The sequence below is a fragment of the Xyrauchen texanus genome, chromosome 8 (assembly GCF_025860055.1).
Source record: "Xyrauchen texanus isolate HMW12.3.18 chromosome 8, RBS_HiC_50CHRs, whole genome shotgun sequence".
NCBI lineage: Eukaryota > Metazoa > Chordata > Actinopteri > Cypriniformes > Catostomidae > Xyrauchen > Xyrauchen texanus.
This window is the reverse complement of record NC_068283.1, coordinates 7,923,302-7,945,894: the sequence shown is the minus strand read 5'-3', so window position 1 is coordinate 7,945,894 and position 22,593 is coordinate 7,923,302. Positions and strand designations below refer to the sequence as shown.

General features: G+C 36.8%; 4 protein-coding genes and 1 long non-coding RNA gene across 8 annotated transcripts in view; 3 read left to right on the top strand and 2 right to left on the bottom strand.

Moving 5' to 3' along the window:
- The window catches only part of LOC127647878 (serine/threonine-protein kinase LMTK2-like), an 84,392-nt gene extending 80,774 nt beyond the window's left edge, over nucleotides 1-3,618 (bottom strand). Inside the window, exon 1 of the mRNA XM_052132394.1 lies at nucleotides 3,180-3,618. Within this exon, the coding sequence (XP_051988354.1) occupies nucleotides 3,180-3,270 (91 nt within the window). The 5' untranslated portion in view covers nucleotides 3,271-3,618. The remainder of the gene's footprint in view (nucleotides 1-3,179) is intronic.
- A 4,620-nt stretch (nucleotides 3,619-8,238) lies between these two features.
- Nucleotides 8,239-10,577, top strand: LOC127647722 (parvalbumin beta-like). The gene is made up of 5 exons (XM_052132156.1): nucleotides 8,239-8,320; nucleotides 8,663-8,748; nucleotides 9,489-9,621; nucleotides 9,773-9,882; nucleotides 10,318-10,577. The coding sequence occupies exons 2-5, from the start codon at nucleotides 8,688-8,690 to the stop codon at nucleotides 10,338-10,340; spliced, it is 327 nt and encodes a 108-aa protein (XP_051988116.1). The 5' UTR covers nucleotides 8,239-8,320; nucleotides 8,663-8,687; the 3' UTR covers nucleotides 10,341-10,577.
- Nucleotides 10,578-11,364: 787 nt separating this feature from the next.
- On the top strand, nucleotides 11,365-14,460 carry LOC127647721 (parvalbumin beta-like). The gene is made up of 5 exons (XM_052132155.1): nucleotides 11,365-11,415; nucleotides 12,033-12,112; nucleotides 13,263-13,395; nucleotides 13,477-13,586; nucleotides 14,100-14,460. Exons 2-5 carry the CDS (start codon nucleotides 12,052-12,054, stop codon nucleotides 14,123-14,125), a joined length of 330 nt encoding a protein of 109 aa, XP_051988115.1. The 5' UTR covers nucleotides 11,365-11,415; nucleotides 12,033-12,051; the 3' UTR covers nucleotides 14,126-14,460.
- Nucleotides 14,461-15,739: 1,279 nt separating this feature from the next.
- Nucleotides 15,740-21,769, top strand: LOC127647461 (parvalbumin beta). Its single transcript, XM_052131718.1, has 5 exons — nucleotides 15,740-15,839; nucleotides 16,633-16,699; nucleotides 16,791-16,923; nucleotides 19,490-19,599; nucleotides 21,479-21,769. The coding sequence occupies exons 2-5, from the start codon at nucleotides 16,639-16,641 to the stop codon at nucleotides 21,502-21,504; spliced, it is 330 nt and encodes a 109-aa protein (XP_051987678.1). The 5' UTR covers nucleotides 15,740-15,839; nucleotides 16,633-16,638; the 3' UTR covers nucleotides 21,505-21,769.
- LOC127647463 (uncharacterized) lies at nucleotides 19,606-21,466 on the bottom strand. Of its 4 annotated transcripts, none has more exons than XR_007971061.1 (3): nucleotides 20,840-21,466; nucleotides 20,670-20,783; nucleotides 19,606-20,611 (listed from the first exon to the last, which is right to left on the bottom strand). It is a non-coding gene; the product is annotated as an uncharacterized LOC127647463 (long non-coding RNA). The 4 variants fall into 4 exon arrangements; XR_007971064.1 differs by having other exon boundaries at nucleotides 19,606-20,554; XR_007971062.1 differs by having other exon boundaries at nucleotides 20,727-20,783.
- Nucleotides 21,770-22,593: the final 824 nt, after the last annotated feature.

Here is a 22,593-nt window from a genome sequence, read left to right as displayed (position 1 = left end):
GTTTTGATGGAGAACCAATATTTGTTTTGTGATTTTAAGAGATTTTTTATAAGGTTCTAAAGAAAGAAACTGAACAACTGAGATACTCTTTTAAACTATTGAAGCATTTATTTAATCTTGTGGATGTTCCATGTTTAGTTCATACCTCACACTGAATGTATAAGGCCAGTTTATGTAATGTGACTTGTTCTGATTTTTAAAACAGCTGTTAAATAAAAAGCTGAAAGGGAAAAAAATGGAGAGTAAAAATTTCAATTTGAAGAAACTGAAAAAGATAGAAATTGAAGGACAAGATCCATCGTGATGCATTGAGAATCATTTTAAAATCAAATCGTTACCCTTTGAATCGTAATCGAATTGAAAGGCCAGTGAAGATTCACACCTCTAAAAACTTCTATTATATACCGTCTGCAAATATGCAGATCTCTCCTTTACGCAGATGTAATTCACAAACCTCACGAAAATCCAGTGGTTTCTTCCCATCAAGCGCTCATCTAATATCATCCCCTGAAGCATGTATTCTAGCAGCCAGAATCAAAAACTTCAGGATCTAAAGTTCCTCTGATTCACAAATCATGATGGGTCACTCGGTGACAATCCAAGCAATTTAAAATGTCAGGAGATTGCGGCTCACGCTGGATCCGCACAAGCGCATGAGTGCAACTTAATAGTAAAAGAGCTTCACGTGTGCTCCAAGTAAATGTCTAATTCACTATGCACTGTATGTAGGGCTGAAACGATTTGTTGACATTATTGACAATGTTTTTGTCGAATAGTCGTTTGATCTCATTTAAGGTAACATGAGATCAGATATGAAACTCTAATGATTGCAGCTCTGCAGCTCACGCCTGAATGAGTAGAGGAAGAACACAGCTCACAGTCCAGATGCACTCTAAACTTTCCAAACAGCTTCAGGTGATGTAGATCACAAAGTATGAGGGAATTCTAATGCAAAAATATTAAAAAACATGAAATACATTCCATTGAAGCTAAACTTGTCAGAGGATCTTTAAAGGAAACACCTCGCCGTTATATCTTTAATGCATCCTTTATTAGAGTTCACATAATAAGGAAGCAGGTCATGTAAATGAGTATAAACTCTGAAACTGGCATATCTCTGTGCGGTCAGCGTGAAGTGTCGCGTGAAGTGACCCGATTGGTGGAGAGATTGAAACTGCACCTGACTGATGTACACTCTGGCGCGGGCACGTTTGTCCCTCGCACACGCTTGCTCCAGTTAAATTATAACATGATGGTTCGCCACATGTTATGTGAATCACAATACATATGTGTTGCGGTGTGTATCTTATCATGAAGAAAATCGATGATATGCAGCTCTATTAATATTAATTATATGCTGCAACAAAATACGTTTATGATTTGTTTAGTTTTGGCTTGTTTTCCAATATAAATATGTAAAACTCCTTTGAAACAGTGTAGAATTACTTTAGGACCAATTCTGCTGAAGACAAATATGTTGTCTGAGAATGCTGAATATAATATTACATGTTTAAATATTTTAAAATACATAAAAATCCTTAAAACAAGATGCATTTTCCTGAAGCAGCATATAAGATATTTATACTTGCTTTTAGAGAATGAATCTTGAATATAAGTGTATTTAGTCTTTACTGGACTGGCAGAAATATAAACAAGTGAAAAATACACTTATATACAAAATACACTTACTGTATATTTAAGATATATTCTCTTAAAGCAAGTCTAAATATCTTATATGTTGCTTCTCAAGTAAATGTATCTTATTTTAGGGATTTTTAGACCATTTTATATGGAAAACAAGACAAAAACATTTGATAACAGTAGGATTTTTTGCCGTGAATTTTTCGATTTAATGTAACTTTTTAAAAAACAAAATCCTTTAATTCAGCGAATGTCATTTAGAGGTATTTTAAAAAGATAATTTTGTCCTCTTCATTATTAGTAAGCACGTTTAATACAACCTTTTAATTCAGGACACAAGCTGTAGAGTTGGTTAACAGCTAATGATTAATCGTCTGAATAGTCGAATAATCGTTAGTCGCAGCCATAACTGTATGTACAATTGGTTTGATTCTGTATTTTTGGTGTAAATATAGTGCTAAATAAGAGTTTATTCATATATTTTTTAGCAATTTTATGTTTGTTGTTTACTATATTAAATTGTGTCAATTGTGTCAGCCACCCTACTCTAGATATCAGCATCAGCCACTAAAAAAACCCATATTGGTTGTTCTCTATTAACAATAAAACTCATCACATGACAATAGTCCATCTGTAATCAACACTGATTACAAAGTGCTCATGATTAGTAAACAATCTTCCTAAAACATCTAACTAAATATGTAAATCATTCACCACTGATATTCTTAGCTTATGTATAGACGTACTGTAACTCCTGCTACCTTTGAGGGGGAAATAGTCCTCAGTAAATCTGACCTGGTGAATCCATTAAAATCATTGAAGAGTAACCTGCACACATTCTATCCATTGAGGCCTTTCTTTGATCAATCATTGTGTTTTCTCCAGAGGGAAAAGTAGGTGATCACATCACCAAAGATGAGTGTTTAATCACAGTATAGATCACATGGCAGCCTTGCTTTACTGTGACCCCTGACATTTATTAGAACCATTGAGAGTCAACACAACAAATGTGTAAGAGATACCTACAACACAACTTATTACATAACTAGCAGATAACCTTGAGCACATCCAGGTATGAATCACCATACACACAAATATCCAGTTCAAAACAATAATCAAGCTGAATAAGTGTTTATTTGTTAATAGTTTCGTAGATTTGCTCAATGACATGGCATTTTATTTTATGTGCTGATACCAATAAGAAAAAAGTGCCATGGTATTTCTATTGTTTGGGACAAGATGCCATGGTATAACCACCTTATACGAATATGGTATCATTTAAAACTATGGTATACATCAAAGTTAGATGGTTTCTTTAAGTGGAAGCCAACTCGCAACTTACCTGCTGAAAATACTACCAAAAAAGCATCATGAGCAACCAAAATCAACTTGGACATGAACCAATATCACGATAGCGCCGTGGTTTTTGGACGAGTGCTATGTCAATCCATGGTATTACCACCACAGTGTTAAAGTGCCAACATGATTGAAAGGGTGAACACACAGCTGTATGTCACTGACAGTGCTCGACATCTTACCTGTGTGTGTGTAGGAGACTGGAGCAGCTTGTGCGAGTGTGACGAATCCCAGTAAACACACATACACACCTCCACGAAGAGCCTCCATCATCAGCACTGCCTATAAACGCCTATTACATCTAAATAAATTACATGTAAGACGCCTTAATAAGTTCATCTAGATCTATATACATCTAAATGTGTATATCAGTGGTGTAAAATAGTCATTTTGAGTTATATTATTCATGTGTCGTGTTGTAGCTAACGCGACAGACAGTCTGCTGATATTTCCACCGGCGTCTTATTTGCGGTTATTTCTCATCGTTCGAACACTCTTGTTTGTTTACTAGCTCTCTCGGACGATTACATGCGCGGATATGTCTTTCCCCGGCATTGTAATATTCCTGCGTTGACAGACAAATCAAAAACGCAGTGAACACAGTTTCCGCACGAGCGCCATGTTTCGTGACGTCACGCATAGTGACAGGAACAGAAACTCGTTCGTACGCATCCGCTAGCGTTCACATAAATCAGTGTAATTAAAGGCTTTGTGTTTTTACAGATTATTTATTAGTAATGGCTGTAAGCACCATTTTAATGGCAAAACTGTCCATGTACTGTACTGTTTACAATTTTGTTATTTTATGACATGATGTTGTTAGACTAAATAATTTCTTTAGGGAAAAATAAATCTATGAAATTCAGTATGAAACCATTATGAATTATTATTAATAATATTATTATTAAACTATTATTAGTGGTGCTTGCCAAAGGCAAGGCATCACTATTGTTATTCGCCATACTTATTATTATTATTATTATTATTATAATTATTCGAGGTGTGGAATGACTTTTATAAGCGGTATTTGCCCCAGGGGCAAAAAAGCGGCCGAAAAAATCCCATAGACTTAACATTGCGACAAAATTTGACGAGTCACAGCTCCGAGCGAGATTTTCGCAGAAACGTGTGATTTGCCACATTTGATGAGGCTGGCAGGCTCTGTAAGAGCATACCTCAATATGGGGTAAAAGTTGCACCCCTGGGGGGCAGGAGCTGCCCAAAGTTACCCCATTGACTTACAATGGTGTAGGACGGCCCATGAAATGACATTGCATAGGGATATTGTATTGAACATAGCTCTGGATCACAGTGTCATAGAGACAAGGGGGCGGGCTCATTTCACTCAGACGACCAATCAGTCTCTCGGGATCATTGTGAAGCTATCAAGCCACGCCCTAGCAACAATTTAAGGCACCTTAGCTACAAGTCCTATAGACTTCTAATGAAAGACATCAAAGGGATATCTCCGGATAGAAGTGTCATAGAAACACAAGGGTGGTCTCGTTTTACTCGGGACAACAAACAGCCAATCATGAATCACCTCAACACTTCCTAGCCCCTCCCTAGCAACCATTGTCGAGCACCTTAGCAACCAAAATCCATAGAGGGATATCTTCCATTCTGAATGTCACAGAAGCATGGGAGTTGGTTTATATCATTCATACTGACAAGCAGCCTTTGGAGTTTCATGATTGGCAGCTGCCAAGCCACTCCCTAGCAACTAAACAGAGTACCCTAGCAACCGTTTAGCAATAACAATATCTCTGCACCAGAAAATCAGAGAGACTTCTGGGTTGATTTATTTCAATCAGGATGGCAAGGAGACTTGATAAGTATCACTATAGTAACTGCCTAGCAACCCCATGGGGTTACCCTAGCAACAGAGTAACAAATCACATATCTCTGCATCAGAAAAACATAGAGACTTCCGGGTTGACTTATTTCAATCAGGATGGCAAGGAGACTTGATTAGTATCACTATGGTAACTGCCTAGCAACCAGATGGGGTTACCCTAGCAACCGAGTAACAAATCACATATCTCTGCACCAGAAAATAATGCAGACTTCTGGGTTGATTTATTTCAATCAGGATGGCAAGGAGACTTGATTAGTATCACTATGGTAACTGCCTAGCAACCAGATGGGGTTACCCTAGCAACCGAGTAACAAATCACATATCTCTGCACCAGAAAATAATGCAGACTTCTGGGTTGATTTATTTCACTCAGGATGGCAAGGACACTTGATTACTATCACTATGGTAACTGCCTAGCAACTAGATGGGGTTACCCTAGCAACCGAGTAACAAATCAAATATCTCTGCACCAGAAAATAGTACAGACTTCTGGGTTGACTTATTTCAATCAGGATGGCAAGGAGACTTCATTAGTATCACTATGGTAACTGCCTAGCAACCAGATGGGGTTACCCTAGCAACCGAGTAACAAATCACATATCTTTGCACCAGAAAACAGTAGAGACTTCAAGGTTGACTTATTTCACACAGGATGGCAAGGAGACTTGATTACTATCACTATGTTAACTGCCTAGCAACCAGATGGGGTTACCCTAGCAACCGAGTAACAAATCACATATTTCTGCACCAGAAAATCGTACAGACTTCTGGGTTGGTTTATTTCAATCAGGATGGCAAAGACACTTGATTAGAATCACTATGGTAACTGCCTAGCAACAAGGAGGGGTTACCCTAGCAACCAAATAACAAATCACATATCTCTGGATCAGAACATCGTAGAGATTTCCTGGTTGACTGATTTTACTCAGGATAGCAAGGAGACTTGATAAATATCACTATGGTAACTGCCTAGCAACCAGATGGGGGTACCCTAGCAACCGAGTAAAAAAAAACATATCTCAGCAGTTATAAAATGCTATTTGACGAGTTTTGCCACGGCAAGCACCACTCACATTTTCTTCAGGAAATGTACATTCTAGTTATTTTTGTTGTTTTTATCAATGTACATCAGGGCAATGGGCAATGTACAAAAAAAACAACAACAAATAAAAAGAGCAAATTATCCCAAAAGGGGATAGCCTCATTGTTTTCTGGGGTTTAAACATGAAGCGCTAAATCTGTTTGTCGATTCTTTTTTGACACCTTTCTATTTTAGGCCTGCAATCACATTGTGAAAAGAAAAGACATGGCCTGCCATTAAAGGGATAGTTCACCCAAAAATTACAAATTACAGATTACGCTCATCATTTACTCACTTTCATGCCATCCCAGATGTGTATTACTTTATTTCTTCTGCTGAACACAACTGAGGTTTTTAAGAAGAGTGTTTCTGCTCTGTTGGTCCATACAATGCAAGTGAATGGTGATCAGAACTTTTGTAGCTCTAAAAATCACATAAAGGCAGCATAAGATTAATCAATTAGACTACAGTGGTTTAATCCATGAATTCTGAAGAGATATGATAGGTGTGAGAGAAATAGACCAATATTTAAGTCCTTTCTTACCTTTTTGTGCTTTTTGGAGCTTCAAACTTTTGGACCCTGTTGACTTGCATTGTATGGACCTACAGAGCTGAAATATTCTTCTAAAAAATATGAATTTGTGTTAATAAACACATCTGGGGTGGCATGAGGGTGAGTAAATGATGAGAGAATTTTTATTTTTGGGTGAACTATCCCTTTAAGAGTTGTTAAAGCTTAGCTATAGGCCATAACTAACACTGTAAAAATCCATCTTCAACTTGAAAAACGTAATTGCTGCCTTGTAAAATCTACGTGGTGCCAAAAAAAATTATGGTTCAATGTGCTTAATCAATCCACTTTGGATGTACTTATGATGAAACTAAAGCTGAGACCCTAAAACTAAACTTTAGCAGAAATATTGTGACATTTACATTTATGCATTTGGCAGATGCTTTTATCCAAAGCAACTTACAGTGCAGTTATTACAGGGACAATCCCCCCAGAGCAACCTGGAGTTAAGTGCCTTGCTCAAGGGCCCAACAGTGGCATCTTGGTGGTGCTGGGGCTTGAACCTCCGACCTTCTGGTCAGTAACCTGAGCCTCAACCACTGAGCCACCACTGCCCCTATCATATCTCTTCAGAATTCATGGATTAAACCACTGTAGTCTAATTGATTAATATTATGCTGCCTTTATGTGATTTGCAGTGTGACAAGTTAACAGCCTAAAGAAAAGGTCCTGTTTTAAAAGAATTATGAAATACTTTGGTAACACTTTACACTAATATTCCCTTTGTTAGGGATTATAAAAGAGTTCATTAATGACTTATCATTTAAAAATGCATTATAAATCATTAATATACAGTTATAAAGACATGAATAAAAAAGGCCAACTTTCCGGGAGCACTTCACAAATAGTGAGCATTTTAACTTAATAAATAGCTTAACTTAAAAATAGACTATTATATTGAGATTCAAAAGAAGGTCGCTTTATGCTACATTACAGTAATGTCATGACTCACTTTTATTGTCACATTTATGTCAAAATAATGGCGCTACTCCGAGTGTTGTCCGAACTTATCAAGTCCCAGTAAAACCTAAAGTGATCCACAGAAACACTTTTCAGCTCTTCATACTCATTCACAACATATATCATATAATAATGTCTGATGACCATTAAACCATACTGAACTTAATGTACAGGTTTCTAATGTTGGCAACTCCTTCATAAATCCTTCATATGTGAACACTTGACATTAAGACACATTTCCATAGGTTACTAATGTTTTAGAAGTGTTATTAAGCATTTATAACATGTGAGGTAAAATGGCTGTTACCAATGCTGTTACTAAAGTGTCACCAATCATTTTTTATAGTCTATTACACAGATTGGTATTTGGATATTTTCATTTCTGCAGAAAATTTTAGTTTATATGCAGTGTTTAGTTATGTATTAGTCCAGCCATTCAGAATTATCAACATCAACTCTTTGGTGATGTTTCTGTGTTATTTTTTTGTGAGATGCAGATGGTGCAATTATACATCCTCCACAAAGTAGAACAAAGGCAGATCGTGTGTCCCCCCCAGCAACATCACAGGTCTCAGTGGTAACCTCGAGCCAATGACCTCTGAGTTCACCTGACTCCCTAGTGAACATATGCAAAAATCACATCCTTTCAAACCAATAGCTGTCAGAAATGATCTGCTAAGATTAGCTAATGAGGAGGGAGGTGTTTTGTGGTGAGGAAGGCCTCCTTGGGTTTAAGGGCACGGTCGTCACGTCTCTGTGCATTTTACATTACAGAAGTGAAGAAGAGGATCTCTGCATTCATTGTTCCGGAGGAAACTGCAATTACACATCACTTCTACAACCAGTCCAGAAGGTCAGTGCCCGCTTCATGATTTAAATTTCACTTTCTAAATCAGTTTGGTTACATCAGTTCAAGTATCTTTAGAAGAATCATGTAAATGACAATGGAAGTTGCATTACCTCATTCCTTTATGTTTTTCTAAGGTTAATCTGGAAGTAATATGAACTTAGCAGCATCTTTGTTTGAAACATATGTGTTAATGAACTGCATGCTTCTGTTCATAACATTAAATTATGATGGGAAAAACTTGGCTTGCGCTCATTTGCAGACTATGATAAGACAACATGGAGCTAATGCAGGGAAAATATGCAAGTAGGCGGATACAAATCTTTCCCCTCTTATTATAATGTACAGTTTCAGAAGTTAGTTTGGGAGAATAATGGCACTCGCAGCGGTCCTGAAACAAGACGACATCTCTGCAGCTATCCAGGCTTGTCAAGGTGAGTTATACTGTAGCTCCAACACATACACACACACAATCACTCTGCACTAATACATTACTAATATCTATACTCATCTGCAACTACACTCACACACTCGCAACATTTCTGTTATTCTCACTAACAACACATTAGTGCATGCATTCTGGCTTCATAAGTTGCAGCTGCACAAGTACGCACACACATGCACACAGGGAGACCTGTGCTTTGGAGATGGGTTGATCCAGGTTTCCAGGCAGCCAGGGGGCAAGGGAGCAAGTTGCCACCAGGATACCAGTGTGTTTGTGCCTAGCATCCGAGACCACACATGCTCACCAGCCATCCAAATTTCAGATTGCAGTCGTGCGAAATTATGCACCACAACAATGTGTGCAATTCAACCAGCAAACAAAAGCACACGTTCCAAACCAATGCAAATATCAATGCAATGCGTTTATTCAAACATTATCAGATGCAAACTTTACCACATGCACAATCTTGGTAAAGATTTGATACAAATGTTTGAGAATGTATATTCAGGGCACAGTTTTGCTATTTTGCTTATTTAAAAATGTATTAAATTGGTTTATGAATACAACATATACAGTATACTGTATACTTTTTTATTAATTAGTGTACTGCAGCTACATTTGGTGCACATCAGTTGTAAAGTCAAAACTGGGAAATAGTTGTAATTCCATGTGTTCTTTCCTCTAATTCTCCCTCCAACTTTTACTTTCATCATATTTGCTATTTTCCAGCCCCAGGATCGTTCAACTACAAATTGTTCTTTGAACAAGTAGGACTGATGGGTAAATCCAGTTCAGATGGGGAGAAGGTGTTCAAGGCCTTGGACCAGGACAAGAGTGGATTTATAGAAAAAGAGGAACTAAAGTAAAGCATTCTTGTTTATTTGAAGATTTTATCCTATTGTGTTTCTAATCAGTCTGATACACAACAAGAAGATTGTTAACACGTTACGTTTTGCAGAAGGTGCATTGTGAACCTCTGATTATTTCTCACTGTTCTTTGATTGCGTCTCAAGGCGCTTCCTCCAGAACTTCTGCTCAGGGGCCCGAGAGCTCAGCGAGGCAGAGACCAACTCTCTCTTGGCAGTTGGAGACTGCGATGGAGATGGAAAAATTGGGATGGAAGGTAAAGCCAAATCAGCAATTGGACCCTTCCAAAATAGGCCCTTGGGAGCTCGACTCCTATAGAAAGCAGGGCCCATCCTTTACAGTCTGGCTGCTGTTTTGCCTGGGGGATAAATCAGCTGTACAAATGAGAACTGCACCAATTCTAGTCACTTAAACACATACAGACGTACTGATTATCGTGAAAGACTGGGAAATCTCTAATTGGGAATTCTCTACCTCCCCAGTCAAATTAAGATGTCTTTCATGCAGGGTGTTCGACTCTGCATAGAGATAACTAGAGTTGCATTTTATAAGTATCCACATGTTGATATTTGCATGTATCCCCAAAATATTAGAGCATTTTCAATTAAGTAATGGAATGAATCACAATTCTCTTTCTGAATTTAAGTGAATAAGAAGAATTTAAATTTGTTTTTCTCTTTCTTTTTTGCAGAATTCTGTTCCTTGCTTAAATAAGGAATATGTGGCGAACGTCTTGACTGACTTGAACATTCTGCTACATTCGTTTCATGTTTCTCTCTTATTTATGTTGCATAAATGATCTGTGAGTTGCTTTTTATTTTGCTTATGAATGTATGCTTAGGAAATCATTGTCGTAATTGTGCAAATCATGTCTGGGAACAAAAGAAACCCGTCAATTTGCTTCTGTAACTGATGATAATAGTATATGAAACTGCTTAATAAAGTTAAGTCTCCAAGAATGGATACACTTTTACTCATCGTTGATTGGTGTGGTCTTTTCAAGTGTATAAAAGCATGAAAACAACAAAAAACTGTAACTAAAACAGAATAGGAACTTTCTGAAATAAGGCTATTAGGTTGTTGGAAGTCTTTCTACAGTAAGGTTTCGTATTTGCAGTGCAATCATTCTGATTCCTTTAAGTAAGTCATGTCAATTCAGTGAACATTAATATAATAAATATATCTAATCCATCTTGTGACATAAACATAAAATCATGCTGCAGTTTCAATTTGATCACATATCTATAACTAAACTTGTACATTTTCACGTGTGAATTATTCTTATCATGCAATGACATGATTTATGGCTCTGAGACGCATTGCGCAACAGCCCTCCGTCCAGAGTTTCTAACCTGGAAAAGAAACACGATCCACATCAATCAGACATCCATGAGCAATACATCTGTGATATCACACCTTTTGTCCTGAGATTTTAGTTTATGGGAGAATGAAAGTAAACGACCAGATGGAAATATCGAGTCCTGTGAAAAGGTGTGAATGGATGGTTGCTGAACCCGAGCTCGTGCTGGAAGGAGGGCCTCTAGAGAAGTCTATAGGGTCCCACACATGGATCTGAGCATCATTTGTGACACTAAAAATAGCCCAACTTGACTACTGGACACATTTTTTCGACACTATTCCTAACCTAGTCCTACATGGAGTATCCGTTACTGAGCTTTGGATTCCTGTAAATGGTGAGGGCGAGGATATATAAGCAGGGTTCCACAGAAGAATTGGCCACACCTCGACTAACTCCTTTGGTTTTTCACTCGCCTTGGACAAGCACAAGGTGAGTGTGGGTCCTGCTGCCATCACCAATGGATGCAGTCATCTACTGAGGGTCACCAGCATTTTTATACTCTATGATCAGGCTTCTCAGAAAAATCATACTGAGCTTCATCACAGCACACTTTGGAATATGTCATATTGGTATTTGGAGAGCATCAAGGCATCTTCATGGTCACATCCCGCTGTGGACGCAGACACAAAAGACTGGAGACCTTGGAAACTAATTGTTGACGGCTTGCCGCTGAGGACAACTAGTTGTTTAAGAAAAAGATAAGGGCTGGTGTAAAATGATTTGTGTTTTTCTAAGTGTGTTTTCTATCAGTTAGTGAAGAATCCATCACTAGTGGTTCAGTATACTTGGCCTTTGTTGACATGTGCAGACATCTTTGCTTTGCTTCTGCTGGAAGGCACTTAATTCTGATCTTCCATGGCAGCACTATGAATCAGAAAGTTCATGATACCTGTAATTAGAAGTTTGGATGAATACAGCTCAGTACCATCAGTAGAGAAGTTTAAACCAGTTGGGGAAATACAGAATGGTGTTTTTGTATATAGCATGAAAGATCATATTAATACACCATCTGCAAATTGTCACCCAATATTTCTGTTATTTTGCAGCTTAATCAGAACCAGAAAGATGGCCGTTGCCGCTATGCTCGCCGCAGCTGACGTGGATGCTGCTCTTGCTGCCTGCCAGGGTAAGACACAACACACCACGTGGTAATTTTATGAAATAACTTGGTAACACTATACAGCAACTTCAAGTCATAAACAAACAGCTGATAAGATTGAACAGCTCTGCAGTTTGTGCTCATTCAAATATGTTAATAAAAAATCATGGACTAATGATCTAAGTTTTGTATTAGAAAATAATTAAAGTCAGTATACTATATTATGTTCTGGCAGTGTTACCAATAAATTAAATATTAATTAAAGAATTGGCGTAAGCAAGATAGATGCATAAAATCCAAAACAATGAATATTTTTCATTTAATATTAAAAGCAAGATGCTTAAGAGTTCTTTACAATTACTATTTTCCACATTATAGGCTAATAGTACTGTCGTCAAAACAAATGGAAGTATGGGGATTATGTACTGACCACAAATTATGAAACAAATTCTATAAAATGTTTGCTTCTTTGAAGTAGCTGAGAATTTATAGGCATAAACTTAAGCATAAGCAGTTATGAAAAGGTTTTTAAGATTTATATTATTAAGTAAAGAGTGTCCAAACTTGGGATTTGTAGTGCATTTTTTATGTACATTGCAAGAAATAGAGTGGGTATAGTGGCATTGTTTTGTCTAAATGTGTAAAAAAGTGTTTGGACAAAAGTCTCATACCAGAGTTTGAAATTAAGGGGGGCTTGGGTCAGAAAAATCACAGAAAGTGTCAAAAAATACCCCTAAAATAAAAAGTGTAAAGGCAAAAAATATGCAATGAATTCTTATTTTTTTATATTAATATCATTACATTATTACAATATTTGTAACAATAATTAGATACAATATTTGTAACATCTAAAATAGTTCTTAATATTCTAGAATATATATATTCTTGATATCCTAGTCTTGAGGATTTGAATGAATTCATTTTTTAAACAAAATGTTTTAACACAATCAAATGAAGCACAGTTTATGTTTTATACAGCTAGAAAACAATATGCAATTTAAAGGCAAAAAATTTATCCAAAATTAAATATTGCCCCTTTATGTAAAAGTAAGTTTCTGAGACTGAGCACCTTAACATATTTAATGATGATTTGATCATTTGAAATAGGCACTATTCTCACATTATCTTATTTATTTGAGAGGAACACTGATTGTGGCACGACATTCTCTCCACACAGCTGCTGAATCATTTAACTTCAAATCCTTCGTCGCAAAGGTCGGTCTGTCTGCCAAATCCGCTGATGAAGTCAAGAAGGCTTTTGCCATCATTGACCAGGACAACAGTGGCTTCATTGAGGAGGAGGAGCTGAAGTGAGACTCATACACACCTGATTCATATAAATCACAACAGTTGTTGGCTAAATGAACTGAATCACATGTCTCCTCCTGTAGGCTGTTCCTGCAGAACTTTAAAGCCAGTGCCAGGGCTCTGACCGACAAAGAGACCAAGGCCTTCCTCGCTGCTGGTGACAGTGATGGTGATGGCAAGATTGGAGCTGAAGGTACATAACAAATGAGATTTTGATCCACCTTTACATCTAAAATGAGGTCATAAAGGAAGTCTTAACTGGTAAATGCTGCTCTACACTCTTAAAAATCAAGGTTCTTCAATGGTTCTTTGTGGGTTCAACAAATAAACCCCTTCATATCAAAAAACAGTTTTATCTGGACAGGGTTCTTGTGTTGGCTATGGTTCATAGGTTCCTTAGCATATTTATTTATGGGTTTACACCAGTATATCTAAGCAAAACAGTTATTTATGGAACTATAAATGCTCTCCTCTGGCATCAGGTTGTTAAACCCCTTTTCGGTTATCTTTGAAACCTTCCTTTTTAAGAGTGTAGGAACATTGAGCAGCGGTCTAAACAGTTCCCACATTACTCATGATATCTTCAACAACACTACTGCAGAATCGAGTGGTAGCACAGTAGGCCTATACCAAGACAAATAAGCCTTTGATGCTATTTGGAAACCGAATGTACTAATGGAGTTCTCATCTTTGTCTCATCTCACAGAGTTTGCTGCTCTTGTAAAGGCTTAAATTTTCATCTGACCAAGACCCTTCCAATTTCAAGGAACCAGAACTCACGACAGCTCACACCTTTCTCAACTGAACTTTATATATATATAAGTCATTCATAGATAAGATATATATCTTTTTTATGTATGACTTGTGGACGGTTTACTCTATATTGAGTATGATGTCTGGACAGGGTATTGTCTGTGTAAGTTGGATGTTTAATTTCAAGCCCACTGGCTTGTGCAAATGTACAATCTCGAATGCACTTCTGGGGAAGAGTGAAAAACAAGGAATAAATATAGTTTTGGTGTAACATGTCTTTGGAACGGACTTTACTATCTTTTTTGGTATGTGCTTTGGCCATTAAGTGACATTCCAATTCACTTGATGGGGATTCTCCTGGGAAATGTATTATTATGATAATGCATTCAGAGTCAAAGAGATGTCCTGCAGGAAGAGCCCACTCTTGGCAAACAGCTGGCCGAGGGAAGGCCTGGAGATTTGCTGAGATGCACTGGAGGGGATTTGCAGATGATAGTTTTCACATGCCCAATTAGAGTGCATGGCAGCTTCCCGAATGCTCAGAATAGCTCACCAAGCATAGGAACAAAGTGCTGGCCAAGTTTAGTCTTCCAAAACCTGCTAAACACTCTGCACCTGGTGTGATTTCATTAAAGCTACTGGCTGTGAACTCTAATAATGTTTAACTGTTTACAATGACGATTAAATGGTTGGAAATTCTATTTAAAGAGTTTGAATTGCCCACGCTGTGCTTTAAAACACCATTCAGTGAAATCCTGGGGAAAACTGTTCAGTTTTAGCATACTGTGAACTGTTAGTGCGATTAGCTTGTTTAGCTGTTGTGAAATCAGACATCATGGCGGTCTGCTGCCGTCTGCTGTCTGAAATCAGCATTGCATTTGACATGTCTGAATCTTTAGTAACAGATGTTCAACTATAACGAGTTGTTTGAAAATACACAAAACTAGCTGTTTATTCGCTAATCAACAGAGGCAAATCTGTTTTCTTTATTCTTTTTTGAGAGTTTCATGGACATAAATTACTAGCACAATCACATTTATATTAGCATGAATCAAATGGAGAACATATAGCAGTGGTAACATTAATTGTAACAAGCTACTCTCAAAACCAAAAAGAGACATTGATTTTTCTTTTTGACCAATTCAATAATTTACAGAAAAGTTTGAAATGACTCACCAAATGCAAAATATTCGAGTTTCATGCAGAAATATGGTCATTTCTGTAACTAATCTAAAAAAAAAGTTATGCTATACATTTCTACACTTAGAAATATAATCAGACTTAACATATAAGGAACCAGCTGTAACCACTCCATACCCCAAACAAAAATCTTCCAACAAGAGACAGGAAAAGTGTCCCATGTGCCCAAAGTTTCTTCATGCAATCTCTCCAACCCAGTGACGAAAGGACTATATCCATGCACTATCAGCAGCGGGTATTATTAGCATTTAAGTATATGATGGACTTTTTTCAAACGCACCTTTTTAAGCATCTCATTTTTAAAGATAAATATAGTACTGTGTTTCTACTGGATGCATGTCAACTGGCCCCTCATCCACCGGATCCCCATTACACTATGATTCATATTTGGAGTCACTGAAGGTATATAAGGAGCCGATCAGGGGCCCGGAGAGGACTGCAGTTTACAGCTCAAGTCTTCTGATACTACCTTCAACACCAAAAGACAACAGAGGTGAGTTTGCACAGGAACAGAGTCTTTCTGTGGACAAACAAACTGGACTGTGACATCCTGATTTGGCAGAGATTTATTATGGAGTAATCAGAAATGGATCCTGAAATTCTAATTCGCATCTTGCATTTGAATCTGCTGAATCTGGAATTTCTTTCCTTGCTGGTTTGTTTTAAGAGGACCTCAATGGACTCTTTGGGAATTTACATCCTTATAACTCATTTTCTCATGTGAAATGCTTCCTGATTTTCTGTGTTTTTATGGGGCAACTGAACTGCATGGTAGGAAATGATGACATGCACAAATGTAATTAAGAAATTAGTACATTTACAACAAGGTTTTACATGATAACTTGTTTATAGTTATCATGAACTAACAATTAACAATATTTTCATTCATGTTCATTTATAAATATACTATTGTTCATTGTTAGTTTATGTTAGTTCAACTAGATTTTATTGTAATATATATATATATATATATATATATATATGTGTGTGTGTGTGTGTGTGTGTGTGTGTGTGTGTGTGTGTGTGTATGTGTGTGTGTGTGCAAATTAACATTAACCAAGATTAATAAGTGTTGTAAAAGTGTTGTTCATTATTATTTCATGTTTACTAATGTGTTAACTCATGTCAACATGTATAACCATATTGTGTTACCTTTTATTTTGTGTCAAGTTGAACTAAACACACCTAAGTTATTGGAGAGAACTGGCTATTGATGTACCATCTTGTTGAAATGTTGATGTGATATTGTTGTAATTGCTCTTTTATCATTATTTTTTATGGTTCAGCTAAAGATGGCATTCGCCGGAGTCCTGAAGGACGCTGACATCGCTGCAGCACTGGAGGCATGCAAGGGTGAGATACCAGGAGTCATGTAACACCTACAGTGACTATCATCTATTAAATAAAGTGTTTATTTATCTATTTTTATTTATTTCATACACAGCTGCTGACTCCTTTGACCACAAGTCATTCTTCGCCAAGGTCGGCCTGACTGGCAAGTCCGGCGATGAGGTTAAGAAGGCTTTCGCAATCATTGATCAGGACAAGAGTGGCTTCATTGAGGAGGATGAACTCAAGTAAGAGGAACATAAATATTTTCTCATGAAGGAGTACTTTATAAATAAGTTCCTAAGAAACATTATATAAAGCTAAACAGATTAGTAGTTTGTGCACAGCTACATGACAATTCTGTCTATTTGTAAGTACATCAGTTTAACGAATGATCTGTTAAACGTTAAAACAGCGGTTAATAGAGCATTCAAGGCGTATATCAAATTACAAGGTACAGCATTCGGCATTACGGTATTAATATCTATCACTGCATGAAATGATTAAAAGTCTGGAAATATCTGGACATGGTATTCTACAGTGTAATTTCAGGTTTGCAGGTTGAATGCAGAAAATGAGAATCATGAGAATAAAAAATATCTGTGTATGATTTGAAGGCATCCTCTGTCCCAAATGCCATTTTATGCTTCTTTCCTTGTTATTTCACTGAAATGAAGAACTGGTCTGGTCCTATGCACTATTTACTGCTTTTTGTAGTGTGTTAAGGGTGCTATCATACAGTAGTCCTTTCTATGGTATAGTCTGGGTTGTGACATTAGATAACACTACCCTCAAATGTTAGGGTGCCATGTAAATATCACACTGTGGCTGAAAATAAACAGTCACTGGGTCATTCAAAACTGTATCTGACATTTGGACATTTGGCCAATAGCCATGATCACTTGGGCAGTTCTTACTGCTAAAAGACCAGGGCTTGCTTTCAAACAGGGCTCTATATCAGCAATACCTTATAGGGGAAAAATAAAGAAATAAATGACACAAATGTATGCCGTCTCTAGTAGAGATAATCAATTTAAGTTTCAAATACCTTGTTTAAAACTGTCTAAAATGAGAATAACTGTGAATTTATCCTTCATCTATCCTTTTCATAGATAATAAAATGTATTAATAAAAACTTTTATGAACATGAATGGACATTACATTTATATAACACTTTTTCTGACATTACACATTCAAAGCACTTTACATAGTGAACAGGGGACTCTCCTCAACCACCACAAGTGTGTAGCATCCACCTGGATGATGTGACGGCAGCCTCAGTGTGCCAGTACACTCACCACACACCAGCTATTGGTGGACAGGAGAGAGGAGAGTGATAGAGCCAATTCATGGATGGGGATTATTAGGAAGCCATGATTGATAAGGGTCAATGGCTTGGACACACTCTTTTCAAGAAGTGTCCTGGGATATTTAATGACCACAGAGAGTCAGCATCTCAGGTTAAAATCTCATCTGAAGGACAGTCATTTTTATTTATTTTTTTACAGTATAGTGAGCCCATCACTTTCTTGGGCATTAGGACCCACAGGGTGATCACCCTCTGCTGGCCTCCTTGATACCTCTTCCAGCAGCAACTTTAGTTTCCCCAGGTTTCCCATCCAGGTACTGACCAGACTCAGTCCTGCTTCAGTTGGCAACCAGTCTTGAGCTACAGGGAGATATGGCTGCTGGCTTCTTTAGCTGTTGCATAAATTATTTGGGGTTTCATAAAGGTTTTACTGTTTAAATGATAATGAAAATCCATCAAAAGGCCTATAATAGAATCTCATTGTGACAGTTTACCCCCATGTTGTGTGACAACATACCCCAAAACCTGTCAACAGTTCCAGAATTGTAAATATCTGCTGGAACGTGTCTATCTTTTTCATGGGCACTGTCAGTGTAAGTGTTCAATGGCTTTTTGTGCCATGACTATTCGTTTCTGTACAGAAATTGACTTTCAGTAATAAACCTAAAATATTTACTTGAGTAAAAAGTGGGACAATAGCCCCTGGCACCCCAACCCCACACTCAAATCTGCACCTCACACCCCACCCCTGTCAAAGACTGTCAGCATGCACAATTTTACAGGAATCTTCATTAATGCGTAAGACAGATGAAGCAAAACCGCAGTTCGCCACATCACCGTGCAGTGGCGTAGCCAAGGGTGTTCCGGGGTGGGGCTGGGCCCATCCAAATTAGACCCAGGCCCACCCATTATAGTAGAGATTATTCTTTGACTTTAAATATATATTTATAAAGTAGATTCATAAATGCATAAATTCAGTTTCTGAATGTGTTAAATTAAATGTTTGAATGCGCCACTTCTCTGACTGTTGGTAAATAAAAATTTGGGCGAAAACTTCATCCATTTTTATTGAGGCCCACCCAAAAGTTATTTCTTGGCCACGCCCTTGTCACTGTGCAGCACGCGTAGTGGATCATCATTTCTGCTACATTGCACTGAACTGTTATTGTAGGGACTTTAAATGAATTAAATGATGTTAATTACTTTAATCATGTAGTAATTGTTTTATCAAAGCAATAAGGCACATTAGGTCTTGCTATATATACTATTGTGAATAAATTCCATTGTGCGTGGTGTCTAACAGCACAAATCAGCCATGAGTATATTCACTATATAGAGTAGCAAGACATCTCATGCCTCAGTGTTATCAATACTTAATAAAATACATTACAAAAAGTCAATTAATTTATAAAGCTACCAAAATTGTTAAACTTTTGTAGGTGAACTACTTCTTGCAGTTAAAATCAAGTCCATGTTCTGATGAAGGATGAACTGTATCTTGACAGACTGTTCCTGCAGAACTTTAAGGCCAATGCCAGGGCACTGACTGATGCCGAGACCAAGACTTTCCTTAAGGCTGGGGATGCTGACGGCGATGGCAAGATTGGAGTTGATGGTCAGTCTTTTTCATTCATTTCAAACATTAAAGTTGCCTTTTAAATTTCTACATAGTAAAATGTCTTAACCCTTTTTTATTTTATTTCATAATATACCTCAATGTTCCCCAATGTATTTCAATGTTTGTCAATACATCAATATAATGCCAATATACCTCACTATACTGCCCTACAAAGGCAAAGTGCAGTTGGTCAAAAATGAGTTAAGACTTCTAATGGGCTTTATGATATGTGTTCTGTCTTGTGAAAAAATATCTGGGTTAAATTATGTCCCGTTTTGGAGAAACAAGTGTGTCAAAATTGCAGTAACTACAAAATCCAAGGTAATACCAAGGCAAACCGCAGTAAGTGAAGTTACTGCATTCTGGGGTTGTTTTCCCGGGTTTGACACTGCAGATGAACCACTCTTTGTGGTAAAAGGGGCATTGTGATAAAAGATTATTCTTAAATCATGAGCCTTACTAGTGAGCAATTTCAACATTACAACTTGCAAACATCAATAAAGCTATTAAAGCTATTTAAAAGTGCAGTATCTGCATTTTAGGGGTCAAAGGTCACATCAGTGGTCATGTTTTTTATCTATAAAAAATGTCTTCCTAAGAAGGCTTTACATAAATGCATTACCACTAATCTACCCATAACATGTTTGACTGGCTGGTATAAAAACTTTAAAGGCCTTTTTCTCTATTTCTTTGTTTGCGTAGTTACTGCACTTAGCTTTTGTAGGGCAGTATACCCCAATGTATTTCAATGTTGTCAATATGTCAATATACGCCAATATACCTCACTATACCCCAGTGTATTTCAGTGTTGTCAATATGTCAATATACGCCAATATACCTCACCATACCCCAATGTATTTCAATGTTGTCAATATGTCAATATACGCCAATATACCTCACCATACCCCAATGTATTTCAATGTTGTCAATATGTCAATATATGCCAATATACCTCACCATACCCCAATGTATTTCAATGTTGTCAATATGTCAATATATGCCAATATACCTCACTATACCCCAATGTATTTCAATGTTTGTCAATATGTCAATATATGCCAATATACCTCACTATACCCCAATGTATTTCAATGTTGTCAATATGTCAATATATGCCAATATACCTCACTATACCCCAATGTATTTCAATGTTGTCAATATGTCAATATATGCCAATATACCTCACTATACCCCAATGTATTTCAATGTTGTCAATATGTCAATATACGCAATATACCTCACCATACCCCAATGTATTTCAATGTTGTCAATATGTCAATATACGCCAATATACCTCACTATACCCCAATGTATTTCAATGTTTGTCAATATGTCAATATACGCCAATATACCTCACTATACCCCAATGTATTTCAATGTTGTCAATATGTCAATATATGCCAATATACCTCACTATACCCCAATGTATTTCAATGTTGTCAATATGTCAATATACGCCAATATACCTCACTATACCCCAATGTATTTCAATGTTTGTCAATATGTCAATATACGCCAATATACCTCACTATACCCCAATGTATTTCAATGTTTGTCAATATGTCAATATACGCCAATATACCTCACTATACCCCAATGTATTTCAATGTTTGTCAATATGTCAATATACGCCAATATACCTCAGTATACCCCAATGTATTTCAATGTTTGTCAATATATGCCAATATACCTCAGTATACCCCAATGTACCGCAGTGTACTCCAGTTTACCTCAATGAATCCCAGTATAACCTATTGTACCCCAATATACCTTAATGCACTTCAAGAATAAAACATACACAATAGAGGGTTACCATAATATACAGCACATGTTTTAATGAAACGTTTAACCCTTTTTTCTGTTTTCCCCCTGACAGAGTTTGCTGCCTTGGTTAAGGCATAAATTGCTTCTGACCAACAACACCTCTCGCTCTAAAGGAACAACTTTGCCCAAGACCTCTCATATTCATCTTACTATAAATTAATTTTTTTTTTACTCATGATGCTTATGAGAAGTTTCCTCCCATGCAGCACACTGTCAAAACGATGACTGTGAATTTATCGGTTGTGTCTCCTGTCTTAAATATGAATTTTGCTTACTGTAAAACCTGATGCACTTTTACGGGAACGGACGATAAGAAAGAATAAATATTCTTTTGAAATATCGACTTCTTTTGCTTTCTTTTTCCAAATCAACAAACAATACTTTCTTAAACTAGCTGTATGCCAAAAGTTGATAATAATGACAATTCCAAGCAATAAGGTGCTTTTATACATAATAAAATAAAACGCAATATTTGGTGATTTTATCTGTCATTACTGCCTATTAAAAAAAAACATATTATTCTCATCAAATAGTAACATACCAGTTTTATTAGTTTTTTATGATCTTGTAAATCTCATCTATTCATTTAAGGTTATAATTTCTCAAGAAAAGTAACATTTATAATATAGATGGATAGATTACAGTTTTTCTCGATCGCTTTGACTCAATTCTCGAATGAGAATTCTTTTTTCTTCAAAAAATTAAGTTCAAATCTCTGAACAACTAGTTTCTTGTTCACACCAGATTTGAATTTCTGATTTAATTAAGCAAATTGCATGTGTTTTGGCTCATATGTGTAAAAGAATAAGTACAATTTTCTTCAGTTGGCACAATAAGTAAATGCACGTGCTTGCTGATCAAAACTGATGAGTTGATTCTCAGTGAAATTGTCATACTCTTCACAACTTCTAAACATTCTTTCATCGTGTGAGCCATCACATACAAAATGATCCATTCAATTATCAAAATCTGTCAGACATGTATATTCTATAAATATAAATGGAATGTTGTTGTTTTTTGCATGGGTCAATCTGTGGCAATTTTCTGTTCACTATAGATGACTTTACATGTAAGAAATGTGTAAAAATGGACATGCAAATGTGAATTTTCTATTTATATGAAACACATTGCAACAAAAACAAATGTATTGTATACACCGATCAGCCA